The sequence below is a fragment of the Syngnathus leptorhynchus genome, chromosome 3, assembly GCF_054491065.1.
Source record: "Syngnathus leptorhynchus isolate UIUO chromosome 3, UIUO_Slep, whole genome shotgun sequence".
Lineage (NCBI taxonomy): Eukaryota > Metazoa > Chordata > Actinopteri > Syngnathiformes > Syngnathidae > Syngnathus > Syngnathus leptorhynchus.
Window position 1 is genome coordinate 11755358 of NC_141197.1, and position 24961 is coordinate 11780318.

At 40.9% G+C, this 24961-nt stretch overlaps 2 protein-coding genes across 9 annotated transcripts in view; both read right to left on the minus strand.

Moving 5' to 3' along the window:
- The window catches only part of zfhx3b (zinc finger homeobox 3b), a 308314-nt gene extending 303378 nt beyond the window's left edge, over window positions 1–4936 (minus strand). For all 8 annotated transcript variants that reach the window (XM_085907649.1, XM_085907647.1, XM_085907642.1 and 5 more), the window contains exon 1: window positions 4800–4936. The gene's annotated coding sequence lies outside the window, so the exon portion shown is untranslated. The remainder of the gene's footprint in view (window positions 1–4799) is intronic.
- Window positions 4937–8204: 3268 nt separating this feature from the next.
- On the minus strand, window positions 8205–21116 carry crispld2 (cysteine-rich secretory protein LCCL domain containing 2). The gene is made up of 15 exons (XM_085908202.1): window positions 21026–21116; window positions 18241–18568; window positions 17070–17188; window positions 16055–16187; window positions 14519–14634; window positions 14041–14141; window positions 13198–13371; window positions 13038–13098; window positions 12766–12832; window positions 12525–12658; window positions 12409–12452; window positions 12249–12321; window positions 11833–11908; window positions 11000–11130; window positions 8205–9267 (listed from the first exon to the last, which is right to left on the minus strand). The coding sequence occupies exons 2-15, from the start codon at window positions 18502–18504 to the stop codon at window positions 9216–9218; spliced, it is 1545 nt and encodes a 514-aa protein (XP_085764328.1). The 5' UTR covers window positions 18505–18568; window positions 21026–21116; the 3' UTR covers window positions 8205–9215.
- Between the last annotated feature and the right edge of the window lie 3845 nt (window positions 21117–24961).

Sequence of the window (24961 nt, forward strand, 5' to 3'; positions counted from 1 at the left end):
TTTGCGGCCCGCCGTGATGCAGGGGAGCCTTGAAATCACCTTGTTACATAAAAACACCAAGTCCCTCCCCAGTGGGGAACAAACTTCAACACGTCTTAGTTTGGGAATTTCCACTGCTGTCAGGCACATTGCTGTAATGGTCCCTTTTTACACAACAACTTAAGACAGATCATCTTATCTTAACGGCCAGTTGGAGCGCAAGGCCACGTGCAAGTATTTGCAATATTTTCCTGAAATGGCTGAATCGTGGTTTTATGCACATCCAATTTGTCTCTGGCATCAGTTTCCTGAAATGTCAGATATGACACAAGATTATTCAACATCTTGTGGTCTGGCCTCTGGAAGAGATGGCGAGTTGCACATGAAGAGATGCTTGTTTTATTCCACGCATTCAGAAATGGAGAGAAAAACAAAAGTCACTAAAGAGTTTCTCCCTGTTCCCAGAATGTCAACACGGGCTTAGCATCTGCACACTCAACTGTCAAATTCTGATTTATTGATTTCACACATGATCGTTTCAAAGTGTCCCTATGTTTCAAGTCAGAATCTGCTGCTGGAACTTGTGATAAAATTTCTCAAGCAAACATACACAAACTACTGATGTGACTCCGCCCCTCCCTCCCTAGCACAACTTAGCAAGGCCAACGTGTGAGAGCTGCCAAAGTTTGTTGGCCACCATAAAGACAAACAAAAAGCAAATGTAAGCGTTATTAATGGCGTTGATTCATGCATGGTACTTCACTGTCGACGCACACTATGTGGCTCATTAATGAGTCTGGAAAAATGTACAGGTAGTTTCCAACATCGTAAGCTGTGAAGCTTCTTTTAAACTTGGATGCTCGACTAAACTTGTGTGTGGCTGTGATGAAGCCACACGCAGTCAAAGGATGGGGTCGAAACAGGTTACATGCTGACATGGAATATGTCGACACTCAAGCAGGCAGCACTGGGGGGAGTTGACCTTTTTCACTTTGACACGGTTGCCAGGTTTCAGTCTTAATAGCGGACAATTCTGGAAATGCAAAAATAATTCTTGGTATCATGAATTGTTTTGATTTTGAAAGCTATGTACAACTTTCACATTTTAACCTGCTCTGATCCAGGAAATGGTCCTACTGTCCTGTGACAATATTCACTGAAACCCTGATTCAAGTTGAGATTTACATTTGGAAAGAATTTTCCTTCTTGGGTGAATCCATTTCTGATTTAATACTTAGTAGTGATCTCTGTGAGACGACCACACAGACATCTGTAACAGTTTTCTATTAAAAATTGGTTGAGGGGGGGCGTTCATTCAAGTCTAACTTTATTCTGTTTGGTGTTTCCAGAGGGAATTTGTATCTCAAGCTGAACAAGTTTAAAGACGCGTGACTTAATGTACTGCAGCGTGAAAAATGACTTTGGTGGAAACAAAGCTATATGTTATATTTATGGAGCGCAGTCGCACTTTATTGTTTACTGGCTAAATTCCTGCGTTACATAATCACCCCAGAAACTCATCAATCCAAAAGCGTGCCAGGACGCCTCGGTGACTGAAGATACCAAAATCCACAACACAGTAGGGCCCCTAATGCTGAATAAAAAATGGGTTTCTTCTTTGGGGACGGGTTATGCCTCAATTGTAAGCGGCAATTGACAGTGTGCTGATATGAGGACACTGATCCATCTTGAAAATTAAAATCAGAGAGAAATTAAAAGGGAATAAAACAACACGAGAGATCTAAATGCGTGGTTGATCCAACACGTGATCAAAACTGTTTTCAACACGTGTCTGGAAAAGCACAAGTGCGTACGCTTCAAGGATATTCCCTCATTTGTCCCCTGAACGATCTGTTTAACTACACAGAGGTCGCCTGGATCCTGAGATGTTTACAGCAACAAATTATTTATTCGTCAAAATATGACCCACGCCCTTATTTTAAGAGGGTGACATTTTGCAACTGTGACCATAGTTGAATCCGTCAATCCTAATGCATGGCTGTTCCTGGCATGGGTGACATGTGACACTCACTGTTATGATAGTGACTCAATTAAAGTCGCCTCATACTGTCAAATCAAGCTGAAAAGTGTTTCAATTTTAGATACATTGTTGAGTCACGTGCAGTTTATTTACGATGTTCCCTAACTGTTTAAGATAAATAATGACCAAGACCTTCCGTGAATAGCCAAAATCCACCGGTAACTAACACACCCATAGAAAAAAAAAATTGTCGATAGATGCCATAAGATGATAGAAAATACTCATGTATAAAAGAAACTCCTTGACTCACATCAACATAGTTCCTATAAGCACCATATTGCCACAAGGTCATTTCAAAGCACTACTTTTGGATGCATGTCATTTCTCAACTCACTTTGACACTGTTTTCAGTTCCTTCTTGCAGATCTCTTTTGTAATTATCCACTAACAGAATTCAAATTTCAACACGTTTATTGAAACAGATGCTCTGCATTTAACCTCTTTCCACTTGGTGTCAGTCATACATCATTAGAATTTAGGGATTTTCAAATATCAGTTTTTTTGGTCCTCTTCCCACTGTCCACGTTTCTTTCTGTGAATGTTCATCCAACAGTCCGTCTCGACGCTGGATTTATTGTCTGTTGTGAAACTCACAAGTATGGGCTGTCTGATCAATAAATTTGCCTGTCATTGTGAAAAATTGTGAAACGCAAATAGGCATTGCATCTTGGGAGCATAGTGGTCCAAGGAATGGATTCTTTATGTAGCGATCACCAAGTACTTCATCTTGTTTGCACATTCCAAAAATAAGAGATGCATGTACAAAATGTGGGAACATCACATTTTTCATAGCGTTAATGGATGTTTGTCTCTCAGTGTCTATCATGTGATTGACAGTTGATCAGTCCGGGTACACGCCACCTTTCAAAGTCAATTTCCCAAAAATGAACAGCAGACAAAACCTCTGTGGGAAGATTAAAAAAAGAAAAATGGTCTGGATGGACACCTTCACTGTGACAGCAGTATCATGAAGCCACCTGGTTCTCATTGAGACATGTGTCATTGGTTTGGCAGAAACCACCTGGCTGACGCAGCTTCCATTAGTTCCTGTGAAGTTAATGTGCGTCAGCAGACCTATCAAGATTCACACTTGTGTCAGCGCTCTCATCTGCCCTTACTGCTCACGTTCCTTCCAAAAAGACAATGCCGCAAAAAGCGACTACGTTGGTTAACTCAGACGTCAAATCCAACCACCACTCCCGAAATATAATTTACGGTCATTTTTCTTGGAGGGACCAGAGCGAAAATGTTGTTCTGTCTTCTCCACACAGACTGTCTGAACTTGATTTTAAATATAACTACACTTGCAAATCCAGTCACCCAGCCACTATCATAATTAGTGACTAGGAGTTGTAGAATGGAAAAAAAAAAGAACCTCCACTGGTTTGTGTGTTATACCACGATAACATAATGATTGGCTCCCTTAACGAAAAACAGTGCATGTCAAATAAAGTCCAGATACAGCTAGAGAAACATTCTTTTTGGATGAATGCTGCTGATTCCAAATGCAAAGACTTATGTAAACATGATCTACATTCATCACTGATATCAAGCCAGACTTGTACTTTTGATGAGCCTTAGAAAAGAAGAAGCTGATATTTCAACTCTTGAGAGAAACTTTTAGAAAGGCTTCCAACAATCCTAGAAAACCTGTCTCAGGCTTGACGCTTTTCACTCTTTTCTGTCTGGGAACCAAACATTTCCCAGAGCCCTCAAGGAACCATCGGGCAAGAAGGCCAGGGATTTTCAAAGACTATAAACTCACCACGGACTGGTTTCAAGGGAGCGAGGCCCGAGTCTAACATTTGTCTTGGCAGTGGTTGTGAGTGCCAACGTGAATGCAGATAGCTCAGTGACATCACTAACATGGGAAAAGTGACTTCAGGGTATTATCTGAGATACTAATTCCATTTGGCTCAGTTAGACCCTGTATTAATGACATAGAACTGGCAGGGGAGCTAATTTGTAATGCTCCAGCTGGGAATAGTTGGTTAAAGGATACTCCTGAATAAGAACGTCACAAATTACCGCTTTCCAGGAGAAAACGCAGCACTGACGTCTGCACACTTCCACATACGCATTTACATATTGTAGTGGATTGTGCAGCACACAATTGAAACGAAACAACATCAAGACATTTTAAATACAACTACTGGACCAACTGCAATTCCTGAAAAACCAGACTTCATCGTCCTTCGTAAAATATTGATAGATTTGATGGATGTTCTAAATAAACTAAAATCTGACAAAAGTATCGGGTAGAAGCGATCACGGCTATATAAATCAAGATATAAATCTCGCAGCTTTCATTGCAGCCATAAAATGTGAACACACTTCTGCAAAATGACAAAAATTGAGTTGTCTAGTTTGTTGTCAGTGGCATGAGTGCTTGTTTTAAATGGTGTGAGTATTTTTGTAATAATGAAAGTTTGAACAGGGGTGTGCAGACTTTTTAAATTCAGTGTAATTGTCGAGCACATTTTAACTGCACAGCTTTCTTCACTTGAAAACAAGGGATTGACTCGAACACGTGGTTACACTCAGTTTTCTCATCAGGTGAAAAACCTTCAACACATGAAATAATAAATGATTTTTGTACCAATTCACACTTCATGCATTAAGTGAAAGATTATTTATCCACATTAATTTTATCCACATTTATCCACTCCGTACACAACAAAATATTTCATAATATAATAATTCATAGATTTTTGTTGTTTGCAATCACTGTGAGTGGCGGCGTGGACGCGCAGTAGTGTTAATTGGATAGAGCGCTCACCAGTAGTCCGTGGGTAATTTTGTCTTTCCCTGCGTCACTGATCTGAGCGTCGCTTTCCTTAGGGTGCAAACATTTTTGAATGAGAAATGAGGAAGTGTCTGTCAACCAGCAAACGGACACCTGTGCGCGCGTGAACTGGGAAGCGACAGGGGAGAACGCGCTCGCACTCGATCTATGAGCGCTCGCTCATGCGCGTTCCCGTTCGTATCGCCATGGTCTCCTGTGGACGAACAGTGCTCATCTCTCATTATCATTTCTTTGGGCCCGGTCTCTTCAATGTGAAATAAACGAGGAAAAAAAACTAGTAGAGATAAGAAAGAAAGTTTTTGGCCTTCAAAATGCTCTTTTATTGATAAAAATACAATTTTAACTTACTAAATCTACAACGTGTACCATATTATGTCCATCACAACAATGTCATTGCTTGGAATGTTTGAAATAGCCTGTTACATAACCATGCTTTATCCTGAAGAGGTCTTCTTCAAGTGTGATGAATGCATCCCATCTGGGCTCTGTTCTCTATTGAGTGTCCCGTAATTAACGTCAACAGCATTAAGTCGGTCGTTGGCAGTTGTAGGTACATTACTATTTTTCTCAGAAAAAGGAGGGAAGGTCAAAGACATGTGAGCTTGGTTTTCCACCTCACTTATGAGAAAAACCTGATAGATACACAGTGGTTGCTGGAGACAATTTTTACAAGCTTCTCCAAGATCTGACGCACATTGCGCTCTGCAGGCTTAGATGTACTCGAGGCGGCAAGAGGGTTATGTAACAAGGACAAAAACTCAAGTTCTAAAAGTCAAAAGGCTACGTATATACCGTATATTATTGTAAACATCCGATTTGTCTCCTCTTAAAGCACGATTTAAGTCAACTGAATGCCGTATGCCCGTGGCATCCTCGCACAGTTGAAGACTGTGGATGTCTTGATCGTGTTATTGTCCAGAAAAGCATCCTGAGCGGCCACAGAATGCACATGCCAGAAAAATCTCACAGTCCAGACATTATGTTTAGAATTTATGTTTGAGGACTCCAACAAATATATAAAGATATTTTTCTTGCGCTATGATTAATCAAGCATGGACAGAGAAGTACAAACTGTTTTTCTCCATTTCACCAATCGACTTGTGTTTCACCAAAGCGTCTTTATTCCTTCTTTTATGGTTCACTGGCTGGGTACTAGAGCAAATCCACTGAGGGTTGAACAATTCAAACTAACAATAACTCTAGCCGTCGAGCATGTCCACGTTGGCTTTCCTTTCCACTTGTTTTATTGCTCAATTGAGACCAAAGTGATGGTAAACTCTCCATTCATAGCCTTAGCGAACTCTCAAAAGGGGGAAATAATCAGCAAAGGAAGTTCAAAAGAAGCATCCGACCGTGATGAGCCAACGATAATGTGTCGGCTTCTCCGACTGATGCTACAAAACAAAAGTGGCTTGTGTGTATCTTCTTAGTTGTGTTGACAGAAACAAGCTCCCTCTATAATTAGAATATTTTGATCACAGTGGGTTTATGTAACTTCAAGAGGAGTCAGTCAATATCATTTATAAACTGTCAAATTCAACCAGTCTTGTTAAATGTCTTAAAAATCAGTAAACAAGTGCACAACTGAGCTGGAACAAACATGGCCTTTGCAAGATGTCTCACCCCAAGGAAAACATTCAACTTTTTCTTCATCAGCATTTAAATGTCTGTCTGTCCGTAAGTGGCAAATAAAAGGAGATTACTGGCCGAGCCATAAAATACTGACTGTCGAGTGATACAAATGGTGTGCACTCTTACGTTTGACTAATGTGCTGTGAATACTCAATGTTCTCTTCCCAGAATGGGAATTTGTCAAAGTGGGAGGAGAGGGAAAAACTGTGAGACTGTCAGCACCGATGACTGAGCTCTTGTCGTTTTAGACCACGAGATGAAACACGGGGATGAACCCCACCGCATCGTGACAGCGCTCCAGTGCGCGCTGGTTGACTGCACCGCAGACTTCTGATCATCTTCTCGTAAAGGCCTTTGTTCTCACACTTGGGGTCGCTTGCCTCTGTGCCAAAAGTGCCGGGGGACTGGGGCCAGGCAGAGGGATTCACTGTGCTGTCTCTCATGCCAAGGACAAACAAAAGAAAGCCAAAGTAGTTGAAATAGTGATGAGGAACGCATGAGAAATTTGGAGGCATCGCCATAGCAGCATGGTGGTGTTGTGCTTTAAAAGAAAAACATCTGAAGCATTTTTGTGTAGCGTGAATGTCTTTCATGATTGGATGAAATCGGTTTTTACGACTGGTGAGACCACCCTTTGGTTTAAACAAATAGACAGTCTGTGAAAGTTTGTTCAACAATTTGTTTTCATCTTACAAAACAATAATTTACGAGTGAAATGGATTTGCTAAAATAAAGTAAATGAATGGTTGAGTTATACACTCAAATTTGTTTACATCCACACAGGCACACAAAATGCCACATTTAAACAAGATGAATGAGTCTACGCTAATATCAATAATCAATAATTTATGACACTTGTTTAGACTCATAAATCAAAGGAAAAGAGTCTTAATTTTTTTTTTATAAGCTATTCATTGTTACATTTCATTGACCTGAGTAAGAAGAAACAAAAATGTTAGCAGAAAGCTAGTGGAAGGTAGTCGTTGACAAAAGTTTCGAAATGACTAGATCGTGCAATCCTGTGAGCGTTATTATCTTTGTGAAAGCAGAACATGCCATACGGCTCTTTGATTGGAGTGCGAACATTGTAGTTCCATTGATGATGTTTCTCCACACAAACCTATTCCATCTGCCTTGAAATCATCCATTTATTATAAAATGGCTCCAGACAAATATCACCACATTACAGCATCTGGACTTTATGAGTGTGGAATCTATTATATAATTTTGTCTGGTGCCCAGAGGTCTTGTCGGGATTATGGGAACAATACTTCTATAACCCCTCGAACCTAGAATGTAAGTATTTCCATTTTTCAATTTGTTACCAATTTTACTTCTGCACATGGCAAACAGCTCCCGGTATGATGGAGTGCACTCTTCACATCTATATGCCAAATAAATACTATCATCTGATCATGATTGCCATCTCCAGTGGTGCCTTGATGAGAGAACATAATAAAAAAAATGGCTTGGTTTTATAGTTTAATGATGGTACAATGTGGGACAAGCCGAGTCACAACAACAATAACAGAGGTGTAGTGCTATTTTGGTGCCTCAAGGGGCGTGGCCTAGTGAGTGACATAAGGTGCATGGCTGGTTCGCCTTCACTTGAGCATCTGAGCGTAAGACTTGGCCTACGTACTAGAGCTGCTGGAGGACTCGGGCAAATATGCTATTAGGCTAACAATGTTTTTTTTCCCCCTCAAAATCAATCCTCAACTATGTCGTCCAAATGAAAACTACTCGTTGCAATTTAAAATAATATTTTATTTTCAAATTGTGCAAAAAATATAAAACTCATTTACAGTATACATGCCTGTATAAAAACAAGTCAACCAAAAGAATTGAAATGCAGTCACACTTTCTTTTATCAACCTGCTGCCAAAATGTTACAATTATTTACAATTTCCATAACTTTACAAAACCCATCATATACTTTCCATTACGATTACGGTATGTTGAAGACTGGACTGCCGAGCATAGCGATAGGACTGAGGTAGAATAAAGAAATATGCCGGAGATTTTCTTAGTGGCCATACATTAATATGATATGAAAAAGATTTACTGGTCATGAGGACCGATTGGCCTGGTTTGTGTTTGTAATTTATTCCATTTTGGACACTTTTCTCACATAAAATGCAGTGAAGTGTAGGATAAGACAAAAGTGCATAAACAAATCATTTTGAACATGAAACTTTCCACACTTCCAATTATGGCTCCCGTGTCAACATATAAAATGCATCTATAACTGTAAAAGTGACACATTCATCTGTCTTGGGTCGGGTAGAGGAGGCAAACATTATTTTCATTGGAAATCAAAGCAGAAGTAAATGCAGAAGTAGGGAAATGTGGCAAAAAGAGACGATAACATATAAAAAAAAAGAGAGAAATGTTATTACATGGTACTCCTTCAATATATATATATATTATGTACACGCTGATTAAATAGTGTGATCAGTATACATTCCTGCGTATGAAAACAATATTAATAACACCTATGTAAACATAACAACTTTCATCGACCCAGCACCAGCTGTTCAATGCATCATAATTTACAACATTCACACGTGAAGCCTTGCTCTATGTGGGAAAACGTGATTTTCTTGCTTTACCTTTAAGGGGGAAAGAGTTCAGACTATGCGGAGAGACGCCGCTTCCGCCGAAGGCACGTGAATGTTCGTGGTGGTATCGAACCTGCAAGCACTCCCTGCTCCACAAGAGCAGGTCAGGTGACTTTAGGATGTGATGACAGAAGTCTCACTCCCTCACGGTGAAGACGCGGAAGGAGCCTCCCTCTGTGTTGCTCTTGCTGCAAGAAAGACCAGATTATTTGATTGAATAAATTGAATCTTGCATTTGGTTTCACGGAACGCTTATATGTGATCTCACAAATGTCACAATTGGGCAGCAGAATCTGAAACGGAGTATTTTTTTGTATGCTGATTTCAAAATGGCTTTACTTCTTTTCTAGCTGGTTTTGGTTTTCAAGATAGACCTATAAAAGCTTGCACAATGCAGATTTGACCGCTTTTTGTAATTTGTAACTGACATTTCAAAAAAACATCCCCGTGTTGCCAATATTCAAAAATATGACTAAATACATTACTATGCTATATGATTGTCAACAAATAAGTCTTTTAGTTAATACAAGAAGAAAGAATTGAATTGCTTAACTTTTACATTGTAATAATATGGCAACTAGTGGCAAGTTGGATGCCGTATTGAGATGGTTTCATGCAAAGGCTTTATTTGCAATTGAAGTGAAAACAAACATGCGCGTTAGGTATAATGTGACATTGCTGGCATGGACCTGCTACTTTATAATTAGCTCATGAGTGAGACCTTGAAGCCGCCGCACATTTATTGATGATCACGATAGGCCCACTCAGCTGCTATCATATCACACATTATTATTCTGATAGTAAAAGGAGTGATTAGGTGTCGGTCAGCATTTCCAGCCTCAAGTAATCAGATCCACAGTGATTACTTGTCTTTATAATAGCCACCGCATTGTTGGCCAAGAGCACAGACCTCCACTCCAGTCTTTTATTGACCTGACACCGCCTAGCCCAATTGCACAAGTTTTTTTTTTGTTTTTTTTCTTACCCTTTCATTGTATTCAGAACGGTCAGATTATTTGAAGTGCTCAGCACTTTGCACACTCAATTGAAATGCCAGGCTATAAAGTAAGCAAAGATCCCATGTGTGGCCCATCCGCATAGCCAACCACACCATTACTCTTACAACAGCGCTAGCCACAAAAGCCTCCCTCGCCTACTTTTGCACCGGCCGCAGCGATGTGAGAAACATGGCATGCTTGCAAGCAAGCTGCTGTGCGCTTGAAAGACACATAAATCCTGCGATGGTGTGATGAATAAATGTACCTTTCTTTCACCCAGATCTCAACTTTGAGCTGTATCCAATATGTTTTGGCTGGACATTAGCACGGTGCCGAAGAAGATAAATATTATGTTTGATTTGATTTTAAAATGGACTTTGATTTGATTTTGCGACTCATCCAGCGTGCGGGATAATTCTGACCGCAGTCGGACCTCTTCATGCTGTGTAAGGTTTTTTGACTGAAAAGGGTTTCTCTTAGCCTGGTTCCAAACATGCACCACAATTCATTCAGCAGATTTTGTGTTTGCTTTCAAGAAAGTAATTATCTTTTTTATTTTTTTTAACTAACCAGGAAAAATCTGATTTGTGAATCGACTCAACTAGGGTTGCAACAATAGAATATTATATAGAATTGATTGTTCGACCCACTGGATAAAATTAGCATTAAACAAGATGCGTTTGAGATGTAATATATCGTGTGGGAGGTAGAGAATGAGACTTGGCTGTTGTGAGGTCTGGTTAGCCACTGGCTGTTAACTTGATAACCACCAGTCTGCTCGTGTATGAATGCGCTTGTTATGAGTTTGTTAACGTTTGTTCAATAATGCAATTGAGTAATTTATTTCTAGTGTGTGAATATGGTGTAGCAGTAGTTTAATGGGATCTTATTCTGTTTGTGGCAATGACAAGATAAAGATTACCTTTCAGACTGGATGCCATTTTTCAGCGCACCAACATAACTCTTTCTCTTGTCCAGAGGCAGGACGTCCACAAAGCCCCCGTCTGGTGGGATCACCCCTGCATGGATGGCCGCTTTACAAATGCTGGAGGTCTGTCCAGAGAAAGAAGGTACAGTTTAGCACCTTGTCCACATGTTTCGATTTCTTTCAGGAGATGTCCCAGTGCACGTTTGCTACGCAGTGCTTGCGTTTATGACTGTTGACTTGTAATGGGACTGACAGTCCAGGTGTCTCTGGGGAGCTGTGATGTGCAGCCAACTGGACGTCATCGGAGGCAAAGTTCGTACAAGGTGAATGCCTAGTAAGCTTCACGTAGACGTTACGTCCAGTGCTAACTCAACACACTGACTCATGAAGTGGACGTGAATTCTTGCACATCACTGTTTAGTCTGCTTTACAGTGAAGCAATCTACTTTCTACATGGCTTAGAAGAGGTCGCAGTAGTCAAGAACAGAACACATCCTGAAAATATTTCGGCTTTTTCCAATTGATGCGTGTTATTTTCTTGCGGTCTATTCCTGTCTTAATTTTCAGGTGACATTTGGTATAATGCATTTTTCTCTTGATTCTGAAGTTCAAAAAACATACACTGGACCTCTTCTACAATGTTTTGTAAAAGAACCAGTAGGAGTTCCTCAAGGTCTGTATCTAAGTACTCCAATTATTTGACTACAATTGTATTGTATCGGATTGTATCGGATTGTGACAAATAGTGCTTGTCATGTAAGTGAAGTGAGGATGTTATATTCATGAATACATGAATCAGCGGTGTTTCCCAAAAGCTCATCACTTACGTCAGTGTAGATGTTGTTGCCAATAACTGGTGACCAATAAGAGGGTTGACTCTTGCAGTCAGAAGGACAGAAGACTCTGAGGAAGAAATTGGTAAATACTGTCAAGAGTAGTGTTAAAGTGCTACTTTAATTCATTTGATGGGAATTACATGCATTGACTATGGCAATGACCATTCCAGAGCTGAAGGACATTTCCGGTCCCAAGTTTCACTTGTGGTTCAAATTGCAGTCGTGCTGAGATAAAATGTAACTGACACTGTCGTGAAAGTGATTCCTAAATATTATTTAAATGCCAAATAGTTCTTAAGAGCCCTTTAAAATGCCCTCCCCCCCAGAATAAGATAATAAACTAAAAGTAAACAATAAATGGTCCACCGGTTCCAGAATAGGCAAGGCCAAGTTATAAGATGAGATACCTTGGACAATGTGAGAGGGGCTTTTTGAATGGGCAGATTTCGGCGACTGTAGTGTAGCAGTCGATATTGGTTTCTGTTACAGATGAATGAGAAAATACAAAATATATGTTATATACATTATCCGACTTGGTTATAGACGTCAGTGCGGTACTTCTCTTACCTTGTACTTTGGCTATCATAAAGGCATTTCCTGGCTTGTATTTACTGTAAAGCACAATTAAAGGTGTGATTATTTATTGCTGCATAAATTAGAGCTATGGAAACATTGAGGCTTACCTGAAAGACTCAATCGAATTTTTCGTGGCTTTGACAAAGAAGGGAACCTTGGCTTCCATCCTCGTGATGTCTACAAGTCCGCCGTTGTTGTCAATTGCACCAAAGTGAATGGCCGCGCGGCAAATACTCGATTGCTACTCGAACAAAGGAAGGAAGAAAAAAACAAGAATGAAAAACACTTTCTTCAGTCACTATTCATGAGCTTAGAATTGTTGTATTATTCTCTGATAGCCATACTTACCACATCGTAGTAGAGCGTTCCCCAAATTTTTCCTTTTCTATTCATGCAATTAGCGGGACACTTGTATCTAGAAAGTTAGAAGAGGATGCAAAATAATTAGGACTATATAGTATAAACAAATATAAAACCAAGATGTCTTTGCCAAAGTTATAATTTAGTTTCTTTTTTGTTTTTTTAATCGACGCCACAGAATGTTTAAATTTAACTTGTCTTCAGATAACTCTCTACAAAATACTCTAACAAATCCAATAATTGAATATGAATAACTTTACCTGTTGCAGGTTACTCCTCTGCACTTGTCTCGCAGTCTGGTCTCACACTTGATGCTCTGAGCTGCAAAAAAAAAAAAAACACAAAAAAACAAAAAAACAAACACAAGGTGAGAAATGAGGTAAAACATTGTCGAGGTCATGCGAGTGTTCTACTACTTACCCAAGTTGTTGTTACTAGGACTCCTTGAAGATGGGTTGCTGGGTGTGGAGGGCCTGGACATGGGTTTCCTTGGAGCGGAGGGTTTGGGTTTAGGTTTAGCAGTTGTGCGAGGCACGACGGGCACCTGAGGCTTCTCCACCTCGTTCATATCCTCAGTCTCTGTGCGCTGGGAGTCTAGCATTGGGTACAAAGTCAAGACAGGTTGTCGGGATGGGGCGTACACTTATCGTGGAATGTCGGACCTGTTAATCAATGTATTATTTTTTAAATATAATCCAGTAAAATACATTTTTTTTTTACTTTTTAAAGTACAGTTCAGTTGTATATAACTTTTAAGTACAAAACTTAATATACTTGAGTACAATTTTATGCGCAACATATTTTAATTGATTATTGCTTAAATTTACCCTCACATGTATTTCAGCAGAGTGTTTGATTAAACTGTGCAGTGGCTTAAAATATTCTCAAATGCAGCGGAAAGTATAATAGGTGTCTTTGTCACACTCAAATTGGGTATTTGAAATTATCAATGGAAATCGGTCACTTGGGGGCAGTATAATACAGACATTAACAAAGAAGAGTTTCATGCAATAATATTATTGTTTGTTGTTCTAAGAGGATAAAGAATATGTGCCTATGAGTTTGCTTTGCTACAAATGTTGCTGCACTCTCTGCTTTCAAATATTTGTTTCATACATTAAAGGAAAAGGTTGGGTCCTGTCTATCTCAAGGCATCACTAGAGCGAAGTATATTTGAGGCGGTACTTTGTCTTATATATATAGATTATATAGTAATATATAATTACACTATATTTAATTGGAATGTAACAACACTATGCTCACCTTTGTAGCACAAATTATTTCTGCATCCTCCACCGTAGCTGGGAGGGCACTGGGAACAAGGGCGACCATTTTTGTAGGGCGCTTCGCCGATCCAGTTGCCCCTGCAGGAACACATGGCACATATGTTGACTGAGGGTTGGAACTTGTCAGCATCACTTTGCTGGCTGCTCTTGTAATGACTTTTACACGATTCGCCTGCGGTCAACACTCCTAAGAGGATAATAAAAGCCCGCCTCGTTGTCTCTAAATGGAATGGAAACAAGCTCTTATTTTCCTTTCCCAATACTTCATTATCAGGCTTCTATTTTCTGACTTCTGGAGGAATTTGAGTGGCCCCAAAATGTCATTCAGCGTTGAAATGAGCGGTCAAGCCGACAGCTGTGAGGACGTTAGGAAAGTTCCGTTTGCTGCCAGGGCTTTTAGGAAGAAAAATGTAAGCAAAGAGCAAAAGTGTCATTTCTGGAATCTTTAGTCTTACTTTGGGGAGTAGTTGCAGACAAGGTAGACGGCGTTCTCCCATGTTTCCCCCCACACGTTCATCCTGGGACACACATGCACGGCGCAGCCAACTCTGCTTGTGGTGGACCAAACCATCTGTGAAAAGGGGAATGAAAGAAAGGCCAATGTAAGATGGATGTTCTGAATGAATGAAAAGAAACATCTAGTAGGGTAACCTATAAAACTGGCGGCCCATTTTTCCTAACGTCCTCTCTCTCTCTCTCTCTCTGTCTCTCATCTTTCGGGTCGATGGATCATTCCAGAGGAAGCGAGCAGACATGCGGTCAGGATTAACAAGGCCGGTGGGACGCGGCGGACTGGCCAGCCTGTTTTTATGCCCCCGTCAGACGCCCGTCTCGTGTGAACACACTTTGCCCTTTGGGATATTACCTTGATCCCTCTCGTCAAGCAAATGGAAAAGTAGTCATGCTCTAATATCTTACTCGGAAGCGTCCAAGGTAAAATAAAACACCTTAATGAAACGGAAAACTGCTGCAGTAGTGCTAAAAATGAATGATGTGCCATTTGAAGGGGAATACAACACTGCAGGTTCCAAAACCCCTCCTAACGTTTCCTCCTTTGCCTTTAAATGTGTGTACGTGCGCTCCCTCCTTTGGAATGTTCATCTATTTTCCTGGTAGAGACATTTCAAGGCCACTGGAAGCAGTGAGTCAGCAAGCAGAACTCATGTGTGATGTGTGCTGAGGAGTCTCCATCTTTGGCGAGGATTGCTCAGTAGGGCAAATACAGTACTCTTCCATCTTCGCTCCTTGACATGTGTGCGCTCAGGGCCAACAATGAGGCGCTCTAAAACAGCCACACCAGCTGATTGCTCCGAAGGAAAGATGGGGGTTTACAGAGAGCTAGCTAACTAACTGCAAATTGCAATTGACCTGGGTGACCAGTGATGGGAACGAAGGTGCTGGAGTTCTTAAACATTGGGGGTCACTGATTAACTGCCTTAGTAGGTATCATTTCATTTTTAAGGGTATATTCTGTCAATTTCAAAAGCAGGAAACTTGTGGGCAAGGTTTGGATGCTCGCTTCAAGCAGTCCCCCCCCCCTAACTCCCTGCAACATCTTTAGAGGAATCCAGGTCAAACGTGGAGGGATGAGTGTGAATGACTACCAGATGGCCCTGGTCAAGATTCAGGCTGAGGGCCAGAAGGAGGAGTCAGGATGTTTCTGTAAACACATCTCTGCAGCTTCAAAGTAAACTTTGAAGGGACGTTTTGTTAAATGCTGCTACTCTCAGCGGCCATAAAAAACAAGTGATAGTACCTTCAAAATCCCATTTGATAACCAACCAAAAGATCATAGCGGGCTACTCAGTTTCGATTCACACCATCTTGGACGTAGTTAGTGGCTGAATGGTTAGTAATATGTGTTTTGTATTCAATAAAGAAACAGATTAACGGCATTTTCATTCATTTCAATGAGGAACAATGATTTGACTTCTGTATGATACAGTAGGGTGCTTCCTTAAAGATCTGTTGTGCGTTTGCTCTCCCCTTACCTGGGTGTAGTGGGTGCACATGGGTCCGGAGCAGCGCTCAGGACACCAGGGATTGCACTCATGAGGGTAGGGATAGGTGTAGTCTTTCACTTCGTCGTACCAGGCCTGAACGTGGAAGGCGGGTGAGCGGCTTCTGGATAAACAAAACAGTTGGTTTAGTCCAACAGTTTTGTGCACCATGTGACCCTTTCTGCACCTCTTCCCCTCCATTACATGGGAAATTAAAAAAACAACAGAGAGTTTAAGCAAACTAAATACGGCCTCACCGCTTGACAAATCAGTATTGTAAACATGCCTTTTTAGGGTATTGAAGAGTGCACAGCATGATGCGGGGGGGGGGGGGGCAAAGGGAGCGGAAAGAAGGGAATCCTCAGTGGGTGTGCTGGCACGAGAAGAAAAGCAGGGAAAGGGGGAGGTATGACGGTTCGGTGAGAATGAGAGCAGATTCCTGGAAGGGCACCTGCTGTGATAGCAATACTCGGTTATACACAGAGGTCTACTGTGGACACACGCACTCATGGATAAAACTAACCATTACAGACGGAGGTGTTGCCCAATACATTTGTCCACATAGTGTATGGTACAATAGTTCCTACCCAACACATCTTTAAAAAAATCCCCTTGAAAGATTAAATGAAGCAGCAGGGGTATGAAAATAGAAAAAACAGATTAGCACAGTTTGGCAGATTTTTGGCCCCATTTATGGTGCCCTTTAGCGAAGGGGGGTGCATGAATGACAAAACGGGATGTCGGCGGCCAGCGGTGGACTACCGGTACTTGCAATTGGCACGATTTTCACTAGCTCCCAGCCAGACGGGCCTGTCAACAACACTTAAGTGATTGCCAGCGACTGTCAATGTGAAATGAGTTACCGGCAGATGTTATTTGCTTAACTGTTTTTGTGTCTTGCTTGGAATCCACGCTGTATTCATTTGTACTTGTAAATACTACTCATTTGGGGGATAGTTTTAACAGGGATAATAAAAGTGGCCAAAAGAAAACATGTCGGTCTCACCTGCCCCAGTGAACAGCCAGGTTCTGCCCAATGGACATGAGAAGGTCCTGTGGACCATGATCCCACTCGCAATTCTCAGCCCAGTGAGTGGCAGACCTTTCCAGTTCGTCGTCCCACACCTGCCGACATTTACAAGATCCACTTAGAAGCTCAGTTAGAATTATATATATATTAAAAAAAAAAAAAGCATGAAAAAAAATCTACAAAAATATGAATAGAGTAGCGGACAGAAGAGTTTTGGCATACTAGGACATGGACCTTAAAGATATCAAAAAGTTGCTCAAACGACTTCTCGTAGCAGAGAGGACCCTGAGAGCAACCCCTCAGTAAATTTCCAGTCTTTTGGTTCTCTCTCTCACAGACACACACACACACTTTTCCAAGTACACTGCTTAACCTTCAAGGAGTCCCAACATCAATAATTCCTCTACTTTGCCCACTTCAGCACCATGTCGGCCCCTAATAAGCTCCCCCCTCCCTCACTTGTCTTCTTCAGCATGAAGCAGGTAGACAGCACAAAGTCAGCATTATTATCCAGCTTGTTAAAAAGAAACACACAACGCAGCAGGCTGGTAATAGTGTGCCGCCATGACTGCATGTTTCCAGCTGAGAGAATAGACTTTTTTTTTTTTTTTTTAAACTATAACAGCACTTTGTAATAAATTTTTAACCCATTAGGCACAGTCCAGTTTTCCATGCTGTGGTTAACTAAGTGACCGTTTATTTCATTGTCTAAACAAAATTATAACCTATAAATATTTGCAAAATTAATTCAGAGCTTGTTTGACTTGAATAAATAGATGATGAATCTTTAATCAACATTTAAGCAAAAAGGAAGAGTTGCTTTTTTTTATTTGCTACACTGCACATGCTATTTGATCTCGAACCTGTGTCAAGGCACCCTCTGACGTATGTATGATCATTCTTACGCTAATTTTCTGCTTTACTCTTTGAGATTCCCCATGAGCCTTTAAAAACAACACGTACATGCTTCCATGACCCTTGTGTAAACGTGGCTGTCTCTCTTTCAAGCTCCTCCATTAACACCCTCCCCACAGTTCCATTAAAATACACATTTACATGACCGTAGGACAATTTTGAAAAACCTATTTTTCTGTAGGAAACTATGTACTTGTCCAAAAGGCTTCATGTGCAAACGAGTTTGCCTCACCATGTACTCCATGTCGGCCGCACTGGGGTACACCGAGCCCCTCAGCTTGTTGTGCAGCTGGAGGATCTCCTCTCGGTCTGACCAACGGATGGCACGTCTGCTCCTGCTGCCTCTTCCATCTTGGCCGGTGCTGTTGTGACCCACTTCTTGGTCCTCGTAACGACTCAACAACCGCCTGAGCCCCTGCGAGTCGGGCAGGAAAAGAGACGCCGAGTTTCCGAGCAAGGAGAGCAGCAGAAGGGTGAGGAGAGGGATGAAGGCCATTGTTGACACTGCGACGACTGAACACACTGGTGTGGTTTTTTTTATATGCTGGTCCTGACACAACCTGCCGAGAGGGAACATTTCATCATCAGTTTCTCCCTGTTGTGGGAGTACAGATTACAACAGTGAACTGAGTAACATTTCTTACATTGAAAACGTCCTCTTTTACTGCATCACAATATGACAAATTACTGCTAAGATATTATGCGTAATGTGTCAATAGGATAATAACGAGAAATATTGACACGAATGCACCAATGACTCAAACATCATGTCATCGCCATCATGAGCATCATAAATAAATGTCTTTTTAAAGACAAATGACATCCGTTTTTTAACTGGAATTTAAATGACTATGCCACTGATTTCCACAAACCATGAGCATCTGGTGTCATTAAGTTCCAAGTCCAAATAAATCACTTTTCACAGAAAATGCCAAAAAGAATAGAAGCTAAAAAAAAAAAGTTCTCTTCCTTGATTCTAACACATAATGGGCGGCGTTGCAATACTTTATTTGAACACAAACAGTGGCGCAACACATGGGGAATGAGACGATAATCACATATTCTTTATCTTATGCAAAGAATGATTAATATTACTGCAGCTTACTGAGAAGTAGAGTTGCCTTCATGTATATCCATATGTTTGTATCAGGTGGCCAAGTTGGACACACCAGAACACGATGCACAATGTACATACACAATGTGCAATGGAAGCAACTTTATCCCAACAAACTGTTTAAGTCTTGATATTCAATTTTATTACATCACTGTGTTTTCATATATTGCATTAAAGAGTGATATTTTCCTTTTTAAAAATCACTTTTTGTTGTTTTTTTGGAGAGAGCTGGAACAGATTAATGGCATTTCCTTTCATTTCCATAGGGAGCGATGATTTGACATCTGAGTTTTGAGTTACTAGTAGTGTCGCAAAACAAATTCAACTCATATCTCAAAGAACCACTGTCTCAAAGGAATCACTGTACCAGTTTTACTAATCACCTAACTGAATGCTAAATGGTAGTATGCAATTCATAATGAAATATCTTAAAAGCACCAGTGGCACAAGTACAAACTGTAATTATCAAAAAAACACACTATTAGGTACAATCGTGCAATCCAAAGAGATCATATCAAGCAAGCATATCAAAAATTCATTTCTAAAAAGATAAAAACTAATGATAATTGAGTTTAGAGATTTGAAAAGTGAAAAGTCCACACTGTGACTACAATTTGAGCACCTGTCACGCCTCAATGAAAACTGAACATTATAATCATGGATAGGGTTTTTCTTTCTTTACTTTTTAGTAAAGCTGAGTATTGGTTCTAATTTTGCCGCTAATGTTGCAGCCAATAATGATTTAATGTCTAACAAGAGGGAGGACTTGTTCAAATAAAGCGAGAAAGGTGCAACGGGTCCGTGTGAACCGAGAGGAAAATAAACAGGAGGTTTCGCTCGCACTGCTTCGCTCCTTATCCTTGAATCCCTTCACCTCTTTCTCCCTGGCTGCAAAGAGGCGGCTTGAGGTCTGGCACCGGCTCTGTGTCAACACGCCGTGCCAGGGGCAGCCGAGCCAGGCAACAGGCATCGACGGCCACACCCTGTCGCTGCTGCTCACACTCAACCGAGAGCGGCTACGCTGCCCGGGTTCTTCTCATGGCTTTCCTGAATTTTAGACCCCCGTGTGACAGATGGGGCGAAAATACATGGACGCTTCAGGTATTCCGGCCTCTTGACAACTTTGCGGAGAGGGGTGAGGCTGACCTTTACTTCACCTCAGCCCGACGCTTGCATGTCAACTCCACTTCTATCATTGATTGACAATAGGATGGATTGCATGCGTGCAGTAAGATATAAAGTAAGGACAATCAATTGTAATTGGTGTCCAAAATGTGGCCCTGGAGCAATTTTGTGGGACGCTGCCCATCTTTTAAATGTCCTGATTCATCTGTTTTAGATCAATTTTTGTCTTGTCATGAGCAAAAAAAAGGTGGAAGAAGTTTGGACATCTATGCACACAGTTTATATTATTTTCCATATTTATACCTCAATTTTTTTATGATACATCAGTGTCAATAGATTTAATTTTCCTCATTGGATGAATATATGTATCAATTTCCATTGTCTGTCTACATCCTTCCATCTATCTGTTTCAGACAAGGAACCATATTTGGTGACTGAGTGAAACACTGTTTGCATAAAATACATTTGATAGCCTTGACAGGTGATTAGTTCAAGATAGAAATTCTGACAGGGTGAGAATTGAATGGATAATTACATGATTCATCAGTTTTTCTATCTTGTTCTGTTATGGCAATCACAATGGTACTGCCGCTTAGTCTGTTTACTTGTCAATCAAAGTGCCTAAGAATGATATACAGAAGAATTAATGACAGATGTGGAAGTCGTAGAATCAAGTTTCGTCTCGGTTTAAAATGTTCAATAAAGGAATAGTCAGACAAAACTGATGGGGGGAGACTCAAAACAAATTTAGGCAACAAGAAAAAAACTGTTATCTCACCTCTGCTTGTCTTCTGTCACAATTCACTTGCTTGAGGGTTATCTTGTATTCCCGTGAGGATCTGCCGAGAGTTGCCTGCACACGGGATGTGCATCTACAGACAAAGCGGTTTTGGGAGCCTTATATAGGGAAAGGACCACTCAGGATCAGAGGAGGGGAAGGGAAGGGAAGGGAGAAGAGGGGGGGGGGGGGGGAGATCCTCCCCCACACCAGTCTTCCTGAAATGTTCTTGGCTCAGCGTGCACACGAGCAGCGGCAGCAGCCTCACGTCAGAAGGGGAAAACTACAAATAATGTTAATCATCATACTGACAAATGAGTCGCGCAGCTGGATCAGCAGCCCTGAGTGGAGTTTGGCTGACTCGGTGTTGCTCACACAACCACACAAAGATGCTTTACTCTTCAAATCCAGACTAACAACTTTATGAAAGTGTCGTCTATGACTTTAGAATAGAAACAGAAGAAACACAGTTGACGGCACTGGTGTGGAGTATCGGATACTTTTTGGAGATAAGCCGGCACTGATACAGATATTGGTAATTGACCAATCGACCAAAGTATTGTGACAGGGAATGGAAAGGGGAAGTTGGTGTCCATCATTTGCAGCTATATGAACAGCTACCACTTTTCATAGGAACATTTTGTACAAGATGTCTGTGGGGATTTCTTTTGTTCACTCAGTCACACCAAACTCTTCTAAACTGGCCTTTAAGGGCCTTGGAAGAAAAATGTCCTTTCCTCAAATTGTTATATGGCATGGAACCATACAAATTGGCTTACTAAGATAAAAATAAGATGATTCAGAAGGAGATAAAAGGCCTTGCCTGATTGATTAAGGGGGTGAAGAGTGTGTGTGTGTGTGTGTGTGTGTGTGTGTGTGTGTGTGTGTGTGTGTGTGTGTGTGTGTGTGTGTGTGTGTGTGTCCCAATTGGTTTACTTTCTAAAAAACAGAAGCCATCATCCAGTTAAACAATCAGTGTGGCAACTGGCTTGTTGGCACATGATTGACGCAAATGTACATAAATATTTTGCAAATCTGAGGTTTCCACATTTCCGCTTTTATTGCAGTTAAATTGTAATATTAAGATATCATGTTACTATGACACCATGATTCACCTTTCACAAAAAAATGGTAGTGGGTACAGATTAAGTTAAAATAATTAATAATAATAATACTTGTCATTGTTGGGGCAACATTAAAATACAGTAGTATACTAGGCCCAAGTGTTCCTAAAAAAATTGGCCAACGTTATACTCGTTAAAAATATACATCATATTTTTGTGAACCATTGTCACATCATCCACTGTTTGAACATTAACACTGTGCTAAAATGAACTGTAACGCTATGTTGTTTGATTATTCATGGACTCTTTGCATACCGCTGGAGGAAGCCCGCGTAACATTCGTTGAAAATTACTAGTCTTGACGAAGTGAAGTTTTGAAAGTCATCAGAAAAATACCCCCCAAAGATTAACTCCACTAAAGTATTTGTTCTTTGTACTTACTCTCACTGGATTTTGTGCAGTATACACTCTAATACATAATTCATACGGTTTCAGTGGAAACTCTTCTGATGTTATATAATCATAAGCAGGTGGGCTTGCCGTTTTTCTTTTTGTTCAAGTCGGAACCACCATCACACACACACTGTACTCCATATGCATTACTGTGAGCGTTTATTTAGATCAGCGGTTCTCAACTTTTTTTGCGCTTACATGTCAGACAAAATTTTCACAGGGCCGGCCTTTATATAAATATATAAATAAATAATACAATTATAATAAAAAGCACATAAAACAACTCACCATTAAGTATCTGCTCCGTAGCTTTGGGGAAACATATTACGTGACCGGGACGAGCATCTTGACTTGAATTAATTGATCGCCGATAAGAGGAAAAAAAAAAAAAATCTGTGTGGCCCGGTACCGGTCCGCGGCCCGGTGGTTGGGGACCTCTGATTTAGATAGAAGCCGGAGGTGGTTTGCAGAACCTCTTAACATGATGCACACACACGAGCTGCAGTGGGGAGCAAAGCCCCCGAGAGACTAAATGAAGAAAGCGTATGGAACATGAGGCTGATTAGCAAAACAAACCACAGATGGGCATTGAAATGTCTGCACCGGTCGCATGATGACAAAAGGTTTTAAGGATTCTTTTGATTTTATGTGCCATCGCCTGTGGTCAGAGATGATGCAAAACGGACAAGACGGCTGACCCATATTAATATATCAACAATGTATCGGTTGAACTGATTAATGACTTTGTAACGTTTGGTTTGGGGCACTTCATATCAACCCCCTCCCGCTTAAAAAAAAACATGGATGTTGCGTGTAAGGTTAAATACCAAACGTCATTTTTTTTTTTTTTTTTGTAGACCAAATGACGTTGCCAAGATAAAACATTGCTATTGCGGATTTGTGCAAACCACATGTACATGGCACGAGTATAACATCAACATGCAAAGGACATTGATTGTTTCTGGACATGTTAAGCGGGTATTGTAGCGGTATACATTTTTCATCCTCTAGCTCACGTTTCAGATGGAAGACATTCTTTTACCAAAACAGGCTCCATTATAATAAACGACTCGCTCGGCTTTCATACACGAGAACCCCCCCGTAGGTTTCCTTGTGGTACATTTGAGACTTTGGAAGGCTTTTTTGTGGCCACTCGGAGTCAAATGAGATGCCAACTTCAAGGCCGTGGTGGTCCGACTATGAATATTAGAATAGAATGGTTTCAACGGCCTGCAATTATTCACGTAGCGTTTGAATTTAGGCTGACAGCTTCACTGGCACAAGCATGTGCAATGTCATTGGAAGTACGCTTCTGACACGCATGCTGACGTGAGTTCAAAAGGCCTCACTAGGTGCAGGCGCTGGAGAGCGTACAGAACAATATGGCCTTCACACGAGAGCCCAAGGTTACAAATGTGCCTCCAAAATTTACAGCACGGGGCGTCACGCTCATGTATGTTTAGGATTGTGGCCCTGTATTTTATTAAGAATGATACATGGTGATGCCATGAGGTCACTTTTGACAAACTTCTACCGCAGCTAACAGACTTGAGAGGAAAACAGCGGGGGGGAACTTGCGCTACAAATGTTAAGAGTAGGTTTCTTGCTGAGAACTACATCTAATCCAATAATCGGATCCATTCATTCATCCCCGTACCCATACGGATGCATTAAAATCTGCATTTACTTTGAAAAGCAATGACCATCACTCTTTGTGTGATATCGCTTGGTTTACTGTGGTTTAGTTGTTTTGATTCACCCGATACCAAAAAAAAAAAAGGATTCAAACGGTAAGCAGAGAAAATTGTTTTCAATACACCTCATCGCAAATCAAATGGTATCAATTAAGAGATAAAATAATAGATTCTAAAAATTTGGGATAGTGACACCACTACTTGTGATGTCAAAATGTTAACAGCATGATAAAGAAGACTATTTATTCTAATGAAAGCACAAAATGTGCTTGAGTCCATTCACGGATTAAAGACAAGTGGTGAATGTTGCCGGGATGATCCACGTTAAGAATATTTCTATATGCAAATGTCAACTGTTGCAGAGTTTTGCGCAGAGGACAAAAAGTGTCATCTATACTAGTGTGCAGAAATGTCATACTAGTCAAAAGCAAGTTTTCTATTCCACTTGACAAGTGTTGGCGCTCTGAGGAAAGCGTTCACGTTTTTGAGGACGGCCTAGTTTTCGAAGGGGAAGGAGGGGTTGAAAACAAGCAGAGCCAGCAGATTTTTCAATGACGGGTCTGCTTTCCATTATGTCGGGGCGAGCTGCGCCGCAGGAGCGAGCGCACAGCGAGGCAAGTCAGTCCCACCACAGTGGCCAACCTGCTACAAACACCACATGTTGACGGCTCGACCTTGTTTGTGTCTGTTGCGGGGGATTTGAAAGATGACAAGACGGCTCTGTC